We start from the raw sequence: 21,836 nt of genomic DNA, 5'->3' as shown, positions 1-21,836 counted from the left end.
GTGTCTCTCTCTGTCAAATAAATAAATAAAATCTTTAAAAAAAAAAAAAAAAAAAAAAGAAATTCTTACAAAGTTGTTTGGACCCAACTGTTAATAAATGGAAATATTAGGTATTTCTTTTGGCTTAGATGTGTTATGAAAAAATTACTGCAACACTAAAGGGTACGATGAGCTGAGAAAGTATTGGGGGCATCTGTGGCATAGGCAAAAATACACTAAAACCAAAGTCACTTCATTGTTCATTTTCTACCTAAGAAATTCTGTAAATAGTTATATATGAGAGGGAAAAAATATATACAAACATACATACAAAGTTTGGATTTTTATTGAAATCTTGTGTTAGGTATCAAACAAAATCTGCTTTCTTCAGATAAAAATATTCTCTCAGATGTCTCCAGATAACTGCTAGGTCTAAGTTGGTCCTTTAATGTCTTATTTTATTTTTATCGTCCTCATGAAATGTTCATATACAGTCAGGATGTTCCCAAAAGAATTTTTATCGTGTAAAGGATCGCACATGACGACCTCTACCACTGCCTCCACTAACAAACTTTCCTCTTGAGCCTCCACTGCCACTATTTGCACTTGCCCAGGAAGGTCCAAGACCCCCACGACCTCTGGAAGCACGGTCACGGGGACTTGGGCGGTAGCCTATAAAAGAAAGAATATAGTTTTTAGTCATAACATCCTTTCCTTTCCCACTACAGAAATAGTAATCTATAAAACTGAACTCAAATTAAGACAGGAGTTACTCTTTGCTCCTTTAAAATCCACGTGCAGGTCCTCTGAATGTGGTGAAGACTGCTAAATTGTCCACTTTAAATAGATAAATTTTATGATATGTGAGAATTATATCTCAAATAAAGCTGTTATAAAAAAGAAAGTGCATTTGAAACCAAAAGCTACTTCTGATCAGGAGTTCCAGACTTGATATAGTAGTGTTTTAGGAAAAACAGGTTACAAGCCTACACACACAAGACAATATTGTAAACAAAAATAGAATATACTGTATGAAGATATCTCTATTATTGAAATACTTTGGTAAAAAAGGTACCTTAAGGATTAGCTTTCATTATTGAAATATAAAAAGAGAGCATGGGACGCCTGGATGGCTCAGTCTGTTAAGTGTCCAACTCTTGGTTTCAGCTCAGGTCATGATCTCGAGGGATCGAGCCCTGTGTTGGGCTCTGTGCTCAGTACGGAGTCAGCTTGAGATTCTCTTTCCCTTTCCCTCTCCCCCTCCTGCTCATCCTCTCTCTCTCTCAAATAAATAAATAAAATTTTTTAAGATTACAAAAAACAGAGCACATCACTGTGAAACTGCTCAGATTATACACATAGTTCAGAATCCAGAATTTTGATTATTCCTACAGGAAATATACACTGGGCATTCATCTGCATATATAAAATTAAATTGCCTTTAGAATAATAAGTCTACATTCTAAAATATTCTCTCCCAGAATGAGAGTATAGGATATCCAACAATTTGAAAAGGAGGATTCACCTCCCTTTCTCAGCAATATCAACTAGGAAGGATGTATACCTGTAGAACTAAGTGGCCGTAATGGTGGAAGAGGGCCCCTGTTAAAGTTGCTCTGGCCGCCTCGACTTTCATTGTAAGTTCCTCGAGGAGTATTCTGAGCACTCCAACTGGAGCCTCTTGTTCCCTCCCGACGACTGTAGTTTCCTAAACACAGATAACACAATCAAGATCTCTACTTCAGTTGGATTAAAAAAGATTCGACACTTGGGGCGCCTGGGTGACTCAGTCGGTTAAGTATCTGCCTTCGGCTCAGGTCATGATCTTGGGGTTCTGGGATGGAGCCCCACGTATAATTTAAAGTATAATTTCTACAAGTACACTCAGTTTCTAAAATCTTGAAGTGTTTTTTAAACAGGAACAATGTTTAATAAACCACAGAAGCAAAAAATATCATGCAGTAAATAAAAGCAGCCACCTTTAACAATCCATAAAATAAGTTTTGTGTTTTTTTGTTAAATTCCACAACAATACCTTTAAAAAGAAACAAGATTTGTGTTTAAAGCTCTGCTGTGCAGTGGTCTCCCTAGTTCCCATATGGAGGGTGGTATTTTGAAATAGGTATGACACAGGTGTACAATGTTGGAAATGGAATTCATTAACAGATAAAATCTTGAAGCAATTTAAAACAGATTAAATGGGGTGCCTGGCTGGCTCAGTCGGTAAAGCATGCAACTTTTGATCTTGGGGTAGTGGGTTTGAGTCCCACGTTGGGTGTAGAGATTACTTAAACATAAAATCTAAAAAAAAAAAAAAACAAACCCCGAAAAACAGATTAAATGTAACATCAAGAAGCAAGTAGATAAGAGACTCAATGGTGAACTACCCAAAGAATCCTAAGAGGGGTGCCTAGGTGGCTCAGTTGGTTAAACCTCTGCCTTCAGCTCAGGTCATGATCCTAGGGTCCTGGGATGGAGCCCCATGCCCGGCTCCCTGCTCAGCAGGGAGCCTGCTTTTCCCTCTCCCCACTGCTCGTGCTCTCTCTCTCTCACTATCCACCCCCAAATGAATAAATAAAATCTTAAAAAAAAAAAAATCGTAAAGAAATTGTTGGTAAGCAGAACAGTATACTACTACTCAGAATGTATAGATACTACTCAGAAAGGATAAACACAATTCCCAATGTGAAAAGGAAAATATTTGGCCAACTAACTTCTTTTAAACTTATCACTAAACAGGCAATTAATTAAATATTAACTTAAAAAAGCCTTTTTCTACCCAATAGAGTACTTTGCAAATAGTTACCACTGGTCTGAGGTAGTAGCTTAATTGTAGTAACTGAAAAATACTTTATCTGAATCACTTACATCTAAATCACTTCTATTCAACGTTCTAATATTCCAATACTCTGACCCTTAGAAAACATACGTTAAGTAGTCACCTTTTGAAGCAGGTGGTGTGAAAAACCTATTCTGACTGTGAAAAGCACCCCGTCCTCCTCGATTGCCTGAAAATCCACCACGAGAAGAAATCTTCTGTGATACTTTAAGTGGCCGTTTGGGTGGGGGTATTCCATCTTGAGGGACCACTTCTTTACTCTCAGCCGCAACAAAGTCATCGACATGCATAGATGGTGGTCTGCTTGTGTTCTGCTTCCTCTGACGAAAAATATCATGGGGTCGTATACCCTGTCCAAATCCTCCCCTGCCCCTTCCTCTTGGTGGTGGCACAACATGAGCTCGTTTGGCAGGTTCAATGTATTCAGATTTCCCACTATTAAAACAAAAACACTCCATGAAAACTTTTTCTTTTTTTTTTTTTTCATATTTCAGGTGAATATGTAAGTCAATGTTTGCAATACTGAAAACTACATTTCAATTATTTCTTCATTCAGTTGTGTTAATGTTGCAAGTATCTCTATTACTCTCCAGGGATACACAACAAAACTAGCTAAGAACGGTACTCACATTTTATTGATATGACTAACAATTATTTAAAATAATCCAGTTCACCACTTGTTCAAACCATCCAAACTCTCATAAAGTAGAACAATGTAACAAATGTACTGGGTATATCCTGGCCAAAGTATTATCTCTAAAAAAATTCCAAACAATATTCATGATTCAAGTATTACATCACCTTCCTTTTTTCTCTATAGTTATGTGTCTATCTTAAAGTACATTACAATAAATAAGCTTCCATGACCATGATCAAGATCTTCAGTAGAATAAATTTTACCTTGAAGTTATGAAGGTCTCATGCTTGTGCTTCCCAAGTTTGAATCCTTTAGTAGTCTTAGTTCTTCCTGGAGATGATGGTTCTGACAAAAATGAGCGCTCTAATTCTGAATGCAAGTCAAAGTCACTACAGCATTTTTCAGAGAGCTCAATTAAGTCAACTTTCACCTGCAGTGATAAAAATTAAACAAAATGAGAAATACATCTTAAATGTAATTAGTAATGTAACATTTGATTACAGAAATTCATATTTCCTATAGATTATATTTAACTCTTATAATAAATAAATTATAGGTCTGCCCCTTTCCATCATCCTTTCTCTTTTTTTTTCTAAAGATTATTTTTAAGTAATCTTTACATCCAACATGGGGTTTGAACTCACAACCCCAAGATCAAGAGTTGCATGCTCCACCAACTAAGCCAGCGAGGCACCCCTTTCCATCACCTTTTCAAAAAGCAACATCATTGGTAGTTAAAGAAAAAATCTTGGAATTCAGCTGCATTTTGGGGTGGGGTGGGGTGGCATTCCTCCTCAAAGAAGGGCTGTTAATTTTGGGAGACCTCTGCTATCTGACAAGGAACTCAGGGTTTATCTATAAAAATTAACAAAGTAGCATCTCCAGAACTCTTCCAAAACAACCTGAAAATAACATATTTTGTAAGCCTTGTATAGTCACAATATCTATAATAAAAGGATTCTGTGCCACAGTTCTCAAAGTTCTATGCATTAAATGAGGGTCCAACCTAACTTTATTTCCAGGGTAATAAAAATTATGTTTCCTTAAGTTTTGTTTTTTGTTTTTTTAAAGATTTTATTTATTTATTTGACAGAGAAAGACACAGCGAGAGAGGGAACACAAACGGGAGCCAAGCAGGGAGCCCGATGCGGGACTCGATCCCGGGACTCCAGGATCATGACCTGAGCCGAAGGCAGTCGCTTATCCAACTGAGCCACCCAGGTGCCCTGTTTCCTTAAGTTTTATTTAAATTTAGCAAACCTAAAAGACCCCAAATTTTCTAAACCATGTAAAGTTACAATCTTCATTGCAAGATAGTTGCGTTTCAACATAAAAGTTATAAAACAACTTCTAACACAAATATTTTAGATCTGTGATACTAAATATGGTAGCCATTAACCACATGTGCCTATTTAAATTTAAATTAATTAAAATTAAATCAAAAATAAAATTCAGTTCCTTAGTTATACTAGCAACAGTTCATTATTCAACAGTCACATAAAGTTAATGGCTACTGTAGGACAGGGCAGATTACTGAACATTTGTTACTGCATAAAATTCTATTGGACAGAGAAGTTCTAAAAAATCACTGAACAATTTACACTAAAGGAGAAATTAATTTTCTTTTTAAATTTTTAAGTAAGCTCTATGCCCAACGTGGAATTTGAACTCACAACCCCAAGATCAAGAGTCACATGGTGGGGATGCCTGGGTGGCTCAGTTGATTAAGCGTCTGACTCTTGATTTTAGCTCAGGTCATGATCTCAGGGTCCTGGGATCGAGCCCTGTGTTGGGCTTCCCAGCTCAGTGGGGAGTCTGTTTCTCCCTCTCCCTCTGCCACTCCCTTGCTTGTGCTCTCTTGCTTGCTCTCTCTCAAAAAAATAAATAAAATCTAAAAAAAAAAGTCACATGCTCTACTGACTAAGCTATACAGGCACTCCAAGAGAAATTAATTCTTTAATGCAATTTAAATAAAACTTTATGGGATATTTTTAAAAAAGGGAAAGGAGCCCTCAATATACTAAATATACCTTAAATGTAAAGTAAACAATTCTTTTAGTCTCGTGTGCAATGAGACATGATAAATACTAATAATTTTTGGACCAGAGAATATCCAAATATATCTATTTTTTTGATCAAGGGAAAAAAAAACAATATATGGTACAATAATATGTAACTGAAATCATCCTCCCTAATACAGCTCTGAGAAGCATAAATCAGGGTGCTTTAAATTTTAAATGTTTAATTATACTCTTACCTGTCCACAGCATTATGTTTAAGAATATGAATTCCCATTTGTACCTATATTATTTTAATGAATTGATTCTTTACATTTCCCCCAAATTAAGAGCAGATTGCCAAAATACCATTCCTCTCCTTAAACCCCAAAACAGGAATAAACTAATTTTGTAGAATACTTTTCTCTATTCTATACCCTACAAATATAAGAAAACAAAGTGCTTCAGGGTACTTAGGCAAAAACATAATTTTTCCCTAAAAAAATCTCATTCTCAAATATACAGATCACTAACTAGAAAGAACTAAATGTTCTAGACACCATTAGTGGGCAACTGATATAAAAATAATGCAGGACTAGTCCCCAAATGGGCTTTTAACAGCCATATGCTATCTAACTTATTTTAGTGCTAATACACACAAAAAGCAAAAAAATCAACAATAACTTTTTTCTAATATTTAGTAATAAAATTACTTATACCAAATCCAGATCTGTATCAATCTCTTCAGCCTGAAATGGAGTGAACCACATGGATTTCAACTGATCATCCATGACATCAGCTAGCACATATGCAGTCCTAGAACAAGAAAGGTATTTGGTAAAACACAGAATTCCAAAATCAAATATTTTAGCTTATCTTCTAAGCAAAATCCTTGGAAGGTACAATTAAAAACGGTACTCTCACCTCAAAACTATTAGTAAAATTAGTACTTAAAAACCGAGTTTATTACATTGTACCAATGGGTACAGAAACTGTGTGTTTACTTTTTCTAAATTTAGGGAATAATTCCATCAAACTGAAGATCATTATGCTTCGTAAGTACAGTGCTCCAAATCAAGAGGCATATAACCTCTAGAACAGGGATCAGTAAACTATGGCCCCTATTCTGAAAGTCTGCTTGTGTACAGCCTATAAGCTAGAAATGGTTTATTTTTTTTTTTAAAGTTTTTTTAAGAAGCCATAAGAAACAAACAAGACGCTACAGAGGAATATGCAACAGAGGCTGAATGTCACCTACAAAGCCTAGGATTTTTATTATCTGGCCCTTTACAGAAAAATAGTTTGCTGGCCCTCTTTAGATCCCAGTCATTAAGTACACATTATCTACTAAGCCACAAAACATTCCTTGTTTTACCTATTGTTAAACAGATTCTGGAGAGATTCTGGAGCTGAAAGTACTGGTTCTACATCCTGGTCACCAAGAGGTAAAGGATCACCAGATGACTCCAGCATCTGCTTAAGTCCAACTACATTGTCCAACAAAGAATCCAGATTGTCATCATCTTTTGAATGTTCCTAGATAGAGACAAAAGCAGAATAAGATGATGCAGGTAAAACTCAAACATTTATGCCCATAATCTACTGATTCTTTAATAGAAAATATTTTTTGATTACTAAGAAATTTGGAACACTGTCAAAAACTTATCAACTTAATATTAAACATGTTCAAATAAAACAAACATGAAAAACACTTGTCATTTTATTTCTAAAGAATGGTAACAGGGGGTGCCCTGCATTCAAACAATAGATAATTCAAAAACTACTGCCTTCTTCCTTAAGATTCATAATAGTATGGAGGACTTCACCCCAAATTATTAATTCAAAGAGTATTTCAAACTTTATAAGCATCCAACTGAGGGTTCACTATTTAAAAAGGTCACTATGAAAAACTTGTACTAGTCAAAGAGAAAAGAAAATGTATCTTGAGAATGAGCTGTTTTTATCTTGTTTCTGTTTTTGTTTTTCTTTTTTTACCAAAACAAGCTTCTCTAGTTCAAGGAACAAATTTTCTGGACTTTCTTCTTTGCTTTGTAGAAGCTGTTTTAACTCTGCAGCATTAATACTCATTGTCCGTGATGGATGAGTTCCCTCTACTTCCATGAGACCACTATCATCTCCACAACATCCCTGTAAATGTCACACACAAGTTAAATTTGAGAGCAGAGAAATTTGCAAAGATGCTTCCAAACTTATTCAGATATTTAAGCCATTTGCTGCAATCTTCCCCTCCATGTTTTGGTTTTACATCAGTACAAATGGCTAGTTTTAAGAAAGATTTAGTCAGCTCAAGGCTGAAATACGTCTCTTTGAATAAGACTCACATAATAAATAGGTAAGCACACATATTCAATTTATTAGCAGCCAGATTTCTCAACAAAAATATCCAATGCAAATACAATGGCACTTGCAGGACATGTAACATACTAATTGATACTCAATAAAATGCCTGTACTATAATAAAGAACTGATAGAACCTGAATTTATCTTTCTGGGGTTAAGACAAACAACTAAAGAAAACAGTAACTACCGTATTTAAGGCTATATTCTGTCATGAAAAAAGTTAATATTTCCTGCTTTAAAAAGCCATATAATAATATGAATTTTGGCATGATAATAATTTAATACTAGAAAATTCATCCAGCAAACCAAATCTTGGTTCATGAAAATAAATCTATCCACATTGTCACATGTGATACAATGCTTAAGTAGTTCCAAATCTTTAGAACACAATCCCATTTTATTATTTTCATTTAAGTGTAATTAACATACGGTATTATATTAGTTTCAGGTATACAACAGTGAACTGATATTTGTATACATGGAGAACTAACCACCACAGTAAGTCTAGTTATCATCTGTCACCATACAAAGTTAATACAATATTATTGACTATATTCCCCATGCAGTGCCCATTTTATTTTTTTTTTTAAGTTTATTTTTTTAGTAAGCTCTACACATGGAACTTGAACTCACGACCCCAAGATCAAGCGTTCGTTGCATGCTCTTCCAACTGAGCCAACCAAGCACCCCACATTAAATGGCTCAAAATGAATATAGTCTCTTAGAGGAGACTATACACACCAATCTAGATGCAGGATTTAGTATTTTTAAATAGGCATTAAAAATAAAAATTTTCTTTGGAGTTCCTAATTTATGTCTTATAACTGGACACATTTCAATGAAAATCATTATTATTATTTTTTAAGGATTTTATTTATTTATCTGAGAGAGAGAGAGCACAAGCTGAGGGGAAAGGCAGAGGAAGAAGGAGAAGCAGACTCTCTGCTGAGCAGGGAGCCCGATGAGGGGCTCGATACCAGGACCTTGGGATCATGACCTGAGCCGAAGGCAGATGTTTAACCAACTGAGCCACTCAGGCGCCCCAAATGAAAATTATTCTTAATAGATTCCCATTCAAACTGACACTATGCCTGAAGCACATATGTACCTTTCATAAACACTAGACTGAGGAAGTCACTTACTGTTGTGTTAAGGAAGAGGGTATATAGTTTTAATGAGAAATTCAATAAAATATTATAGGAGTTTTATTTGCTTTATTTGAAGGTGAGGGTAAAGGATAGGTTGACAATGGTCTAGCCTATGTTTTATTTTTTTTAAATAAAGGAAAATGAGTTAAAAATAAATCAGAGTGCACTGACAGAAACAGACTATACAGGGTTCTCTTTAAAGGAACTGTCCCCTGGGGCACCTGGGTGGCTCAGTTGTTAAGCGTCTGCCTTCAGCTCAGGTCATGATCCCAGAGTCCTGGGATCAAGCCCCGCATCGGGCTCCCTGCTCAGCGGGAAGCCTGCTTCTCCCTCTCCCACTCCCCCTGCTTGTGTTCCCTCTCTCTCTGTGTCTCTCTCTGTCAAATAAATAAATAAAATCTTTAAAAAAAAAAAAAAGGAACTGTCTCCTAAATGTTGATAAAATGGACAAATTAAAAGACTAACTATATTTTATAGAAATAAGTATATTAACCAGATTACAAATTATCAAGGTATCTGCTTCTTTCCTCACTCTGTTATTCATATCACTTTCACCAAGAGATATAAAGATTTAGTGTAGGTGAATCAGAAAATATTACAATGGTCATTATTTTTAAAGGTCAGAGACAACAGACTAAAATAATCAGTTAAAAGAAAGGGGGGAGAACTTATATCCACCCAAAAACCTGCACATAGATGTTTATAGCAGTTTTATTCATAATCACCAAAACTTGGAAACCACCAGGACGCCTTTCACTAGGTGAATGGATAAATAAAATGTAAGATAGCCACACAATAAAATATTATTCAGCGCTAAAAAGAAAAGAGCTATCAAGCCATGAAAAAATATGGAAGACTTGCTATATATTGTATGATTCCAATTATCTAACATTCTGGAAAGGCAAAACCATGCAGGGGGTAAAAAGATCAGTGGTTGCCAAGGGTTAAGAATGAATAAGTGGAGCACAGAAAATTAAAGGCAGTAAAATTATTGTGCAGGGCACTACAATGGTAGATATATATCATTATACATTTGTCAAAAACCACAGAATGTTCAATACCAAGGGAACCCTAATATAAACTATGGACTTTGATATGGGTTATGATAGTGTGTCAATGTGGATAATGGTATGGATTGTGATAATGTGTCAATGTAAGTCCATCGATATATCATTGTAATGCAGCAGGTGAGTAGGTTGATAGTAAGGGATATTAGAGGATAATAGGAGATAGTAAGGGAGCCTGTGCATGGGGGAGATGGGGGAACAAGGAGTATATGGAAACTTTCTGTACCTTCCACTCAATTTTGCTGTAAACCTAAAACTGCTCTAAAAAATCTAAAAAAAAAGGAGGATAATAAACTATGAATTAAAATATTCGGAACAATGCAAATTTTTCATCTCTCCATACTATCTCTTTTTCATTATTATGAGCAGAAATAGTTTTGAACAAAATAAAATGCATTTTACATTTTAATTCACTTACTTTGTACTAAAAGCCATCTTACAAAATCTAGGGTTGAATTTAGCACAATTTGAAATATTCTGTACACAAACTACTATTAGAAATAATAAGAAAAGAATTTAAGATTTTATTCATTTATTTCAGAGAGAGAGATACAGCGAGAGAGGGAATACAAGCAGGGGGAGCGGGAGAGGGAGAAGCAGGCTTCCCACTGAGCAGGGAGCCCAATGTGGGACTTGATCCCAGGACCATGGGATCATGACCTAAGCTGAAGGCAGACGCCCAAAGACTGAGCCATCCAGGCACCCCAGTAATAAAGAATTTTTAAGAAGATTTTTAAAACCGGGGCGCCTAGGTGGCTCAGTCGTTAAGCGTCTGCCTTCAGCTCAGGTCATGATCCCAGCGTCCTGGATCGGGCCCCGCATCGGGCTCCCTGCTCGGCGGGAAGCCTGCTTCTCCCTCTCCCACTCCCCCTGCCTGTGTTCCCTCTCTCCTGTCTCTTTCTCTGTCAAATAAATAAATAAAATCTTAAAAAAAAAAAAAAGAAGATTTTTAAAACCATACTCTACAAAATTATTTCAGGAAAATGAAAATGAAAATTCTATTAAATTTGTCTGTGATACAGTTTCAAATCAAATTGTATTCATTTGTCAAACACAGCTATTTGTATTAAACACAATGCTTCATATTAAATATATTGCTTGTATATTAAATATAATGTTAATTATAAATACATATATTTATGTAGTATAATTATAAATAAATATTAAATATAAGGCTTGTATTAGATCACACAAGACACTGTACAAGTACTCTGGGAAAGAGCTAGAAAGATATGCTTCCTGACCTAAGTGAGCTACTATTCAGAAAGTAGGATGGGAAATGGTAAAAAGGCCTGTGAATGATCTATGAAAAAGAAATCTAATAACATGCTTTAAAGTGTACAGAAAGAAAAGTGATCTCAAAGGCTTCACAAAGTGGGATGAATTAAACAGGCACTATGAACAGATTAGTTTTATCAAAAAAGAGAGAGAGAGACCAAAAGCTAAGAGATGTGTATATATAGATGAGATTTAAGGATGATGGCATAGTATAAAATGTTTTCTAAGGAAGAAGTGGTTGCAAAGGCAGCTTTTTGGTCATACAGTAAATAGTCTTCAATGCCATGCTAAAAAGTTTGGAATTTATTCAACAGACACCAAAAGTTACTGTAGGATGGAGGGACATGATCTGAGGTCTGATTTAGAAAGATATGAACTCCACAGAACTATTCAGAATATATGAGAGAAGTAAATGTTTTGAAGGAAACTGGAAAGAAGGCTGATAAAATACTCTGTAAGAAAATATCAATAAAGGTATAAGAATTAATTTTTTAAAACCTATTTATAAATTGTGGAGTGGAAAAGTACAGTAACTGAAATAAAAAATTCAGTAGAGGGGCTCAACCTTGAAGATAGGTCAGCTGAGATGAACTACTTTAACGAAGAGAAAGAAAAAAGAATGAAGAACCACAAACAAAACCTCAGAGACCTGCCGGGTACCATCAAGAGCACCAACATACATATAATAAGAATCCCAAAGAAAGAGGGAAGAGAGAAGAGTCACAAAGAATATATGAAGAAATAACGGCTGAAAACACTCCAAATTTAATGAAAAACATTAACCTATACTTCCAAAAGGACCAATAAAATCCAAGTAGAATAAACTCAAAGGAATTCATACTTAGACACATCATGATCAAACTATTAAGAACCAAAGACAGAGAATCTTGAAAGTAGTAAAAGTGACTCAGCTAATAAAAGGGATCCTCAATAAGATTAACTGATTTGTCATCAGAAACCAATCTAAGCCAGAATTTAGAGAGAAGACATATTTGAAGTGCTGAAAGAAAAATGCTATCAACCAAGAGTTCTATAACTGACAAAACTATCCTTCAAAAAAGAGGGAAAAATAAGACAGTCATAGATTAAAAAAAAAAAAAAAAAAAAGAAATCACTAGCAGACCTACTCCACAAAAAATACTTAAGGGAATCCTTCAAACTGATATGAAAGGACATTAAATAGCAACTTAAATCCACATGAAAAAATAAAGAATGTCAGTGAAGTATATATAGGTAAAAGGCAATAGTAACATTATTTTTGTTCATAACTCTTCTTCTCCTATCTGAACTGCAAGACAATAAAATAAAGCAATGATGACAAAACTGTGTAGATGGGCTCATAATGTATAAAAATGTAATTTGCATGAGGTATAAAGCTATACTGTAGCATTTTTTTATATACTATTAAAATTATGTTGTATTAATGTGAAGCAGATTGTATTCAATTAAGGTGTTAAATGTAGTACTCAGGAAAACCACTAAGAAAATAACTTAAAAAAAAAAAAGCAAAAGAAATAACAAAAAAAGTTAAAATGGGGATGCCTGGATGGCTTAGCTGGTTAAGCGTCTGCTTTCAGCTCAGGTCGTGATCCCAGGATCCTGGGATTGAGTCCTGCATCGGGGTCCTTGCTCAGGGGGGAACCTGCTTCTCCCTCTGCCTGCTGCTCCCCTTTCTTGTCCTCTCTCTCTCTCTGTCAAATAAATAAATCTTTAAAAAAATAAGTTAAGGGCGCCTGGGTGGCTCAGCTGGTTAAGCGACTGCCTTCGGCTCAGGTCATGATCCTGGAGTCCCAGGATCGAGTCCCGCATCGGGCTCCCTGCTCAGCAGGGAGTCTGCTTCTCCCTCTGACCCTCCTCCCTCTCATGCTCTCTTTCATTCTCTCTCTCTCAAATAAATAAATAAAATCTTAAAAAAAAAAGTTAAAATGCAAAGTAGTAAATATCTATTTAACACAAGATATAATAGAGATAAAGAGAAAAAAGGTTATGTAGAAAGTAAATAACAAAACACCAGACATAAATCCTATCAGTAATTAGACATAAATAGATTATACCAATCAAAAGAAATTGGCAGAATGTAAAAGAAACAAACACCATCCAACCATATGGTATCTACAAGGGACACACTTTATTTATGTAGGCTCCACACCCAACATGGAGCAGAACTCACAAGCCTGAGATAAATAGTTGCATGCTCCACCAACTGGGCCAGCTAGGTGCCCCAAGAGACACACTTTAGATTAAAAGATACAAACAGATTGAAAGTAAAAGGGTAGAAAAATATATATACCATACAAACAATAACCAAAACAGAACTAGAGTGGCTATACCAATAATTCAAAATAAAGGTTTAGACATAAGTTATTACGAGACATAAGTTATTATTAGAGATGAAGAAAGACATTTTATAATAACAAAAGCATCAATCCATCAGGAAGACAAACATGAACATATATGCACCTGACAGTAGAGCTCAAGATGCTGGAAGCAAAAACCTGATGAAGTAAAGGGAGAAATAGACATTTCAACAATAATAGTTGGAGACTTCAGTCTCCTACTTTCAGTAGTGGGTAGAATTAGGCAGAAAATCAACACGGAAACAGAAGGCTTCAACAACTATAAACCAACTACTCCTAATAGGCATGTATAGAACATGCAACCAAACAGTGGCAGAAGACACATTCTTTTCAAAGGCACATGGAATATTCTCCAGGATAGCACATACCCTATTCTGTAAAACAAGCCTCAACAAAGTATGCTCTCTGACCACAATGGAATGAAGTTAGAAATCAATTACAGAAGGAAATTTGGAAAAGTCACACCTATGTGAAAATTAAACACACCCCTAAATAACCAATGGGCCAAAGAAAAAATTACAAGGGAGATTAGAAAATCCTTAGAGATGAACAAAACCAAAAACATGACATGCTACAAGCAGTGTACAGAAGAAAATTTATAGCTGTAAATGCCTACATTTAAAAATAAAAACATATAAATAAATAAATAGAAAATCTCAAATTAATAATAACCTAACCTTCCACCTGAAGAAATTAGGAATTGAAGAGTAACCTCAAAACGAGTAGAAGGAAAAAAACAGTAAGAATAAAAGCAGAAATGAACAAATAGAAAATAGAAAAATAATAGAAAAAATCAAAGAAGGGGTGCCTGAGTGTTTCAGTCGGTTCAGCGTCCAACTCTTGATTTCGGCTCAGGTCATGATCTCAGGGTTGTGAGATTGAGCCCTATCGGGCTCCTCGCTCAGCAGGGATCTACTCAGGATTCTCTCTCTCTCACTCCCTCTGTCCCTCCCCCTACTGCTCACACACTCTCTCTCTCTCAAAAAAAAAAAAGAAAGAAAGAAAAGAAAAAAATCAAAGTAACCAAAATTTGGTTATCTGGAAAGAAAAAAACAACAAAACTGACAAACCTTTAGCTAAACTAACCAAAAGGAGAAAAAAAAGAGAGAGAAGACTCAAACTATGAAAATCAAGAATGAAAAAGAGGACACCATTAACAATCTTACAGATGTAGGAAAGTTTATAAGGAAATACTGTTAACAACATATTCCATCAAGTTAATGTAGTTGAACGAAGAGGAACAAATTCCTAAAAAGCCACAAACTACTGAAACTGACAAGAAAAAACAGAAAATCTGAAGAGATTTATATTGAGTAAAGCAATTTAATTAGTTTCAAAAACACTTTACACAAAGAAAAGCCCAGGTCAAGATGGCTTCACTGGTGATTCTACCAAATGTTTAAAAAATGAATACAATCCTTCATACATGCTTCCAAAAAATAAAAGCAGAAAGAACACTTAACAGTTCACTCTATGAGACCAAAGATGCCACAAGAAAAAAAGCTGTAGGCCAATATCCCTATAAATAGAGACCCAGGGGTGCCTGGGTGGCTTAGTCGGTTAAGCATCTGACCCTTGATTTCGGCTCAGGTCATGATCTCAGCATCAGGATTGAGCCCTGCATCAGGCTCCATGCTCGCACGGAGTCTGCATGGGATTCTCTCCCTCTCCCTCTGTCACTCCCCCTGCTTGGGTGAGCGCTCTTTCTTTCTCTATAAAATGAATAAATAAATATTTAAAAAAAAAAATAAGACCCAAAATTCCTCAATAAAACTGAATCCAGCAACATATAAAAAAGACCATACATCAAAAAAAAAAAAAAAAAAAAAAAAGGATCATGTATCATGACTAAGTGGGATTTATCCCAGGAATACAGGGCCAGTTCTACATGTGAAAATCAATCAATATAATATACATCAATAGAACATGGAGAAAAACATGATCATCTCCAAAAACAAAGAAATACTGGGCGCCTGGGTGGCTCAGTTGGTTAAGCGACTGCCTTCGGCTCAGGTCATGATCCTGGAGTCCCTGGATGGAGTCCCGCATCGGGCTCCCTGCTCAGCAGGGAGTCTGCTTCTCCCTCTGACCCTCCCCCCTCTCATGTGCTCTCTCTCATTCTCTCTCTCTCTCAAATAAATAAATAAAATCTTAAAAAAAAAAAAAAGACAAATAGCATTTAACAAATACCACAACCTTTCATGATAAAAACATACAACAAACTAGGAACAGAAGTATTTCTTCAACTGATAAAGGGTACCTATGAATAACCATAGCGAACACTGTATTTCATTGTGAAAGACTGAAAGTCTTCTCCCTATGATCAGGAACAAGACAAAGATGTCAATTCTCGCTACTTTTATTCAATATGTACTGGAGGTTCTTGCAGGGGCAATTAGGCAAAAAAAAAAGAGAGAGAGAGAGAGAGAAAAGAAAGAAAGAAGGAAAGAAAGAAAGAAAGAAAGAAAGAAAGAAAGAAAGAAAGAAAGAAAGAAAGAAAGAAAGGAAAGAAAGAAAGAAAGAAAGAAAGAAAGAAAGAAAGAAAGAAAGAAAGAGAAAGAAAGAAAGAAAGAAAGAAAGAAAGAAAGAAAGAAAGAAAGAAAGGGAAAGGAGAAAGAAGTTAGACTATCTTATTTGTAGACAGCATGATCTTGTATATAGAAAATCCTAAGAAAACCACAAAAAAACTATTAGAACTAAAAAACAAGTTCAGCAAAGTTATAGGATACAATATCAATATACAAAAATCAACTATTTTTCTAAACACTAGCAAAAAACAATTCAAAAATGGAAAGTAAGAATTTCATTTACAACAGCATTTAAAAAATTCCCAATTTTTTTTAACTTTTTTTTTTTAAGATTTTATTTATTTATTTGACAGAGAGAGACACAACAAGAGCAGGAACACAAGTGGGGAGGAGAGGGAGAAGCAGGCTTCCCGCAGAGCAGGGAGCCTGATGTGGGGCTCGACCCCAGGACCCTGGGATCATGACCTGAGCCGAAGGCAGACGCTTAACCGACTGAGTCACCCAGGCGCCCCAAAAATTCCCAGTTTAGAGCCATAAACTTAACAAAAGAGGTACAAGATCTGTATATTGAAAACTACAAAATATCTTAGAAAGGAATCAAAGACAATCTAAATAAATGGAAAGCCATGCCATGTCCATGGATATGAAGATTTAATAGTATTAAGATAGTAATACTCCCCAAATTGATCTACAGATTCAGTACACAATCCCTATCAAAATCTCAGCAATCTTTTTGCAGAAACTGATATAAAGACAGAAAAGTAGATTAGTGGTTGCCGTGGCCTAGGAAAAAGGGGGAATGGGGAGTTTCTGTTATGGGCACAGAGCTTCTTTTCGGAATTCTAAAAGCATTCTGAAATTAGATAGTGGTGATGGTTGCACAATTCTATGAATACACTAAAAACCACTGAAATGTCAGTTTAAAGGAGTGAATTTTATGAGATGTAGATCATATATCAATAAAAGTGTTATGAAAAAAGCAGCAGCAAGAAGGAAATCTAAGGTAATAGTGGTGAAATACAAAGAAATGAAATATGAACGTTTTTATGAATAAAACTGACAGGAATGACAGCTGCTAAAGAGGATGAAGAAAAGGGGGAAAGTTGACTATTATTTCATCATTTCTATCTTGAAGGGCAAGGAAGATCATGATATAAAAGTAGGGCAGATGAAAGATAAATCAAGTGTATATGGGAAGATAATGAATTTGGTTTTGGATATTCAGAGATTCTATCAAGTAGCCAAGGGCAGAGACAGGAGAGAGAGAGGGGAGGAAAACAGAGGAGAGGGAAAGGAGCCAGGTACGATACTAGAAGGTATAAGATCTATGTCACAGATAGAAATGAAGCAATGGAGGGGGGGCATTTTCCTCTGATTAAGGGAGGAAAACAATAGGTTAGAAAGAACAGGGATAGAATCCAAGAGAGAGTGAAAGGATTTAGAAACCAAACAGGATGACCTTGATCTTCTCAGTGAAAGAGGTGAGAAAAGGAAACACATTGATAAGGGATGAATAAAAGCATTAATTAGCAGTCCTGAGGGCCCAGTAGCTCCTGGATAATAAAAATGAACAGTGGTTAGTGATTTTTGATTAGGAACTGTTTAATTGATGACGTAAGAAAATCTGTCAAACTGATTTATTAACAACACACCACTTAGGATGTGATAAAACTAATAAGCTAATAAGTAGTCTTCCATTAAATAAAAACTCTAAAATTCCTAACAGTAGCTACAGTCCTACCATTAAATATGCTCTTTATCTTTCAGAATCAAAATCTGATCTTTCAGAATCAAAGCATCTGGTCAACTTAATCGCTTTAATAAAGTATATCTGACACAAAACAAACACAAATTTGCTGATAAAATCGGCACAAAAATAACTACAAACACAACAGGCAGCCAAGAAGTACTAACTAAAGTAAATTTTTTTTTTTAAAGTAGGTTCCATGCCCAACATGAGGCTTGAACTCACAACCTTGAGATCAAGAGTCACATGCTCTACCAACTGAGCTGGCCAGGCACCCCTTACTGAAAGAAATATTAATATAAATTATATGCGTAAGAGAAATACACTACAGTAAATTTAATTTTTTCTTATGAAATAATCCCATATTATATTTGCTTTGGTAGAACTGTACTAAACAGGTCTGCCACAACTCTTCCCAAACAGAAATCTTAAATATGAGCTGAATTTCTCAAACCAGTGTTGACAGAATACAGACCTACAGATGTTAATAGCTATATGTACCTGCATGCTCGCACACACGTTATACACACACATGCAATATTTTGCAGGCAATACATTTGGAAAAGCTAGATTCAATTGCAGTAAAGTAAGTTTCTATTTATCTAGGAACTTTTAGAGCTTTTACTATACTAATGTGTATAAGTAAGTTCCATCATGAGAGACATTTCCAAACTTATCTGACCACAAATACTTTTTAAAGGCAAGCCTATTAAATATTAAAGGTTTCTGGAATTGTGTCCACAACATATATCATGATTTTGGAAAATACTAATGAGAGAAATTCTTTTTTTTTTTTAATTTTTATATATTTATTTGATAGAGCACACAAGTAGGGGGAGAGGCAGAGGGAGGAGCAGGCTCCCCATTGAGCAGGGAGCCAGATGCGGGGCTCGATCCCAGCACCCTGGGATCATGACCTGAGCTGAAGGCAGACGCTCAACCAAATGAGCCACACAGGAGCCCGAGAAATTCTTAATTAGATTTTAACGTAAGATTTTAGAGTTGGGGAAATAATCTTTAATTTGTATCTATGATGGATTCAAAACACCCTAGTATAATAAACTTTACAATCACTCCAAAATCAACGTCCAAAACACAATCAACAAATGTTCAATTAAATGACTGTAGAGAAATACTTGATTAAGAGACTGATAAAATTTGAATATTCTGAGTGTCCCTGGCAAGGTAACTCAATGTAAAAAATTATTTTTTACTTTAGTAAAAAATGAAGGCACTAGAGGTACCTGGGTGGCTCAGTCGGTTAAGCAGCCAACTCTTAATTTTGGCTCAGGTCATGATCTTGGGATCCTGGGATCAAGCCCCGAGTCAGGCTCCAAGCTCAGAGGAAACTTTGCTTGAGGATTCTCTCTCTCCCTCTCCCTCTGCCCCTCCCCCACTCATGCGTGCGTTCTCTCTAAAAAATAAATAAATAAACCTTTAAAAAAAAAATGAAGGCACTATGGGCAGTATTTTTCTCTAAGCAGCCTAGTCATAGAGTATTTACAAATTAATGATGCTTAATAAATTTAAAAAGAGTTCAATACATTCTGTTCTTAAACATCTTTTTTATAAATCAAAAACTTGCATTTATAGTGGGATAAGGGCACAGAAAAAAAACATTATTCTAAGTTCAAACTTCCAAAACACATCCTAAGATATTTTTGAATGGAAGTGATTTTTTTAACTTATGACAAAGTTTGTAAATTTAAAAAATATCAAATACATATATATATGTACACTTACCATTGTGTCAGAGTTAAGAATTTGTCTCATAAATTCCAAAAATGAAGACGCAAGTTCACCTGTGTCCTTACTAAATGTGCTGACCACTCGTTTCAGTAAACTATGCAAAGCATTACTGTTTTTCCTTAAAGAACTGTAAATAAATAGAGAGGATATGTCTTGAAATTTGAATGTATAAATCTAGTATAAGAAATAAACTATCTCCAGTTGAGACAGAACAAAATTCAGTCCACCGTTTAAAAAATGTTTTGGTGTGGCTATGTACATAAACCATTTAACAAGGTAATATCTACAGATACCTCCTTTTAAAAATAAACTTCAAGCTCTTAAAGAAAACATTCTCCCCCAAAAAAGAAAATATTTACCCCAAATGTAAAGATATAAAACTTAGCAAAAGAAACTTCGAGGTTTCCTATTTTTATACTTCTTTACAGCCTGAGGATTTCTCTAAAATAAGGAGGCTATAGCTGTCTCAGAAACCTGACCAGAAAGGCTGATTTACGTAACAACTACAAAAAATAACTATCTTTATGGCACTATAATCTGATAGAAGGAAATCAAGGATATAGGCTGGGGATCTACAAACCTTTTATGTAAAGAACCTGATGGTACATATGTTATGCTTTGCAGGCTATACAACAACACTTGTACATATACAACACAACAGCAGTCTCTCTATACACAGCAGCAGTCTCACTTATAACTACTCAACTGCTTGTGTAGTGTGGGAAAGCAGCCATAAACAATACATAAATGCTGACTATGTTCCAATAAAACTCTATTTACAAACACTGGTAGTGGGCTGGATTTGGCCTGTGGCCCATGGTTTGTCAACCCATGATACTGACAGATTTAAGCATAACAATCAATCATGACAATATACAGTCCTGATAAAATTATTCTAAACATTTACACAGCTCTTTGTTGATCAACAGAGAATTTCAAGGGCAAAGTATTCTAATATTCAATTGTGTCCTTTAAGTTGTAATAATTCATAATTTGTCAAAATGAAAATAAGATTATATTAACACTAAACATGCAGTGTTTGTATTTAAAAGATGTGGTTGGATTCTGAGATGCCACCATAGGAGACTTTGGTAAAGTAATACAAAAGAGAGAAAGATAAAGACTCCTGCTCTTGAGAACTTTATAAAATTATGAAATGAATAAGGCACAACAAACAGGAACGAGATCAAATACAAAGACAGATAATATGATTAATAAAAAAAAGCATGGGTTTACACCAATTACTAGCCTCTACATATAACCTTAGGCAAATGAGCCTTACTTCCATGACCTATCAAAAACTGGAGTGCCCTACATACCTATTAGAATGTCTAAAATTTAAAAAACTAACAATACCAAAATCTGGTATTTTTGTTGCTCAACTTGTAAAGAAGTTGTCTATAAAAAAGTAGTGCACTGGAATCTGTATGCAGCTGTGGTGATAAACACATGACTCTGTGCATTTGTCAAAATCCACAGAACTGTACAACATGAAACACGAACGAGGTTACAAGGAAAGGGAGAAAACTAAAATCAACATCTGATATTGGAGTCAAAATGTCAGTATGTACTCATTTTAAAAAATACATACATACAAATAAATATATACAAAAACAAATGTAAATGTGTATATGCATGAGTTAGGACACATGCATGTATTTCCTAGCTCTATCCAATGGGAAGAACCAAAATCAGTGATACAAGTTGAACAACAAAATGAGTAACAACAGCATTAGATTATCATACAAAGAAAAAATTAATGTCCATTAAGTCCATACTAACATAAATCCCTAAATAAGTACACAAATGAGGGAAAAGAGATAATCCTTACAGGATAATTAATAAATTAAAAAAGGAGTAAGAGAAATAGGAAATTTGCATTAAGACACCACAGTAAAAACTGCCACACCCAAGATTCACTGATGAATACTAAAATAAGTGAACAAAAGTTTCAAGCAGAAATAAGATATTTGCATAGTCTCAAAATATATTCTACAAAATATTTAGTAATTAAAAGTGGGAAATTATTAGGTTTACGGTGCAAAATTCTGACAGACAGCATCTCAGTCAAGTGATCAAAGTGAGTATCACCAAGAAATACTTGAGTGGATGGTGATAACATTTACTGGGATGAACAGACAGAAACAAT

General features: G+C 35.1%; 1 protein-coding gene across 3 annotated transcripts in view; it reads right to left on the bottom strand.

Moving 5' to 3' along the window:
- Positions 1-303: 303 nt before the first annotated feature.
- VIRMA (vir like m6A methyltransferase associated) overlaps positions 304-21,836 on the bottom strand; it is a 63,984-nt gene continuing 42,451 nt past the window's right edge. For 2 of the 3 annotated variants that reach the window (XM_045896225.3, XM_045896224.3), the window contains exons 17-24: positions 19,682-19,814; positions 7,448-7,600; positions 6,828-6,988; positions 6,172-6,268; positions 3,719-3,885; positions 2,922-3,253; positions 1,544-1,687; positions 304-651 (exon numbers count right to left, since the gene is read on the bottom strand). In XM_045896225.3, the coding sequence (XP_045752181.1) occupies positions 497-651; positions 1,544-1,687; positions 2,922-3,253; positions 3,719-3,885; positions 6,172-6,268; positions 6,828-6,988; positions 7,448-7,600; positions 19,682-19,814 (1,342 nt within the window). In that variant the 3' untranslated portion in view covers positions 304-496. The remainder of the gene's footprint in view (positions 652-1,543; positions 1,688-2,921; positions 3,254-3,718; positions 3,886-6,171; positions 6,269-6,827; positions 6,989-7,447; positions 7,601-19,681; positions 19,815-21,836) is intronic. The other variant, XM_045896226.3, reaches the window with a different exon arrangement.

Source organism: Mirounga angustirostris, unplaced genomic scaffold (assembly GCF_029215605.1).
Source record: "Mirounga angustirostris isolate CCGP_5_RB_7025 unplaced genomic scaffold, mMirAng1.0.hap1 SCAF_4, whole genome shotgun sequence".
Lineage (NCBI taxonomy): Eukaryota > Metazoa > Chordata > Mammalia > Carnivora > Phocidae > Mirounga > Mirounga angustirostris.
This window is presented reverse-complemented; position numbering and strand designations above follow the sequence as displayed.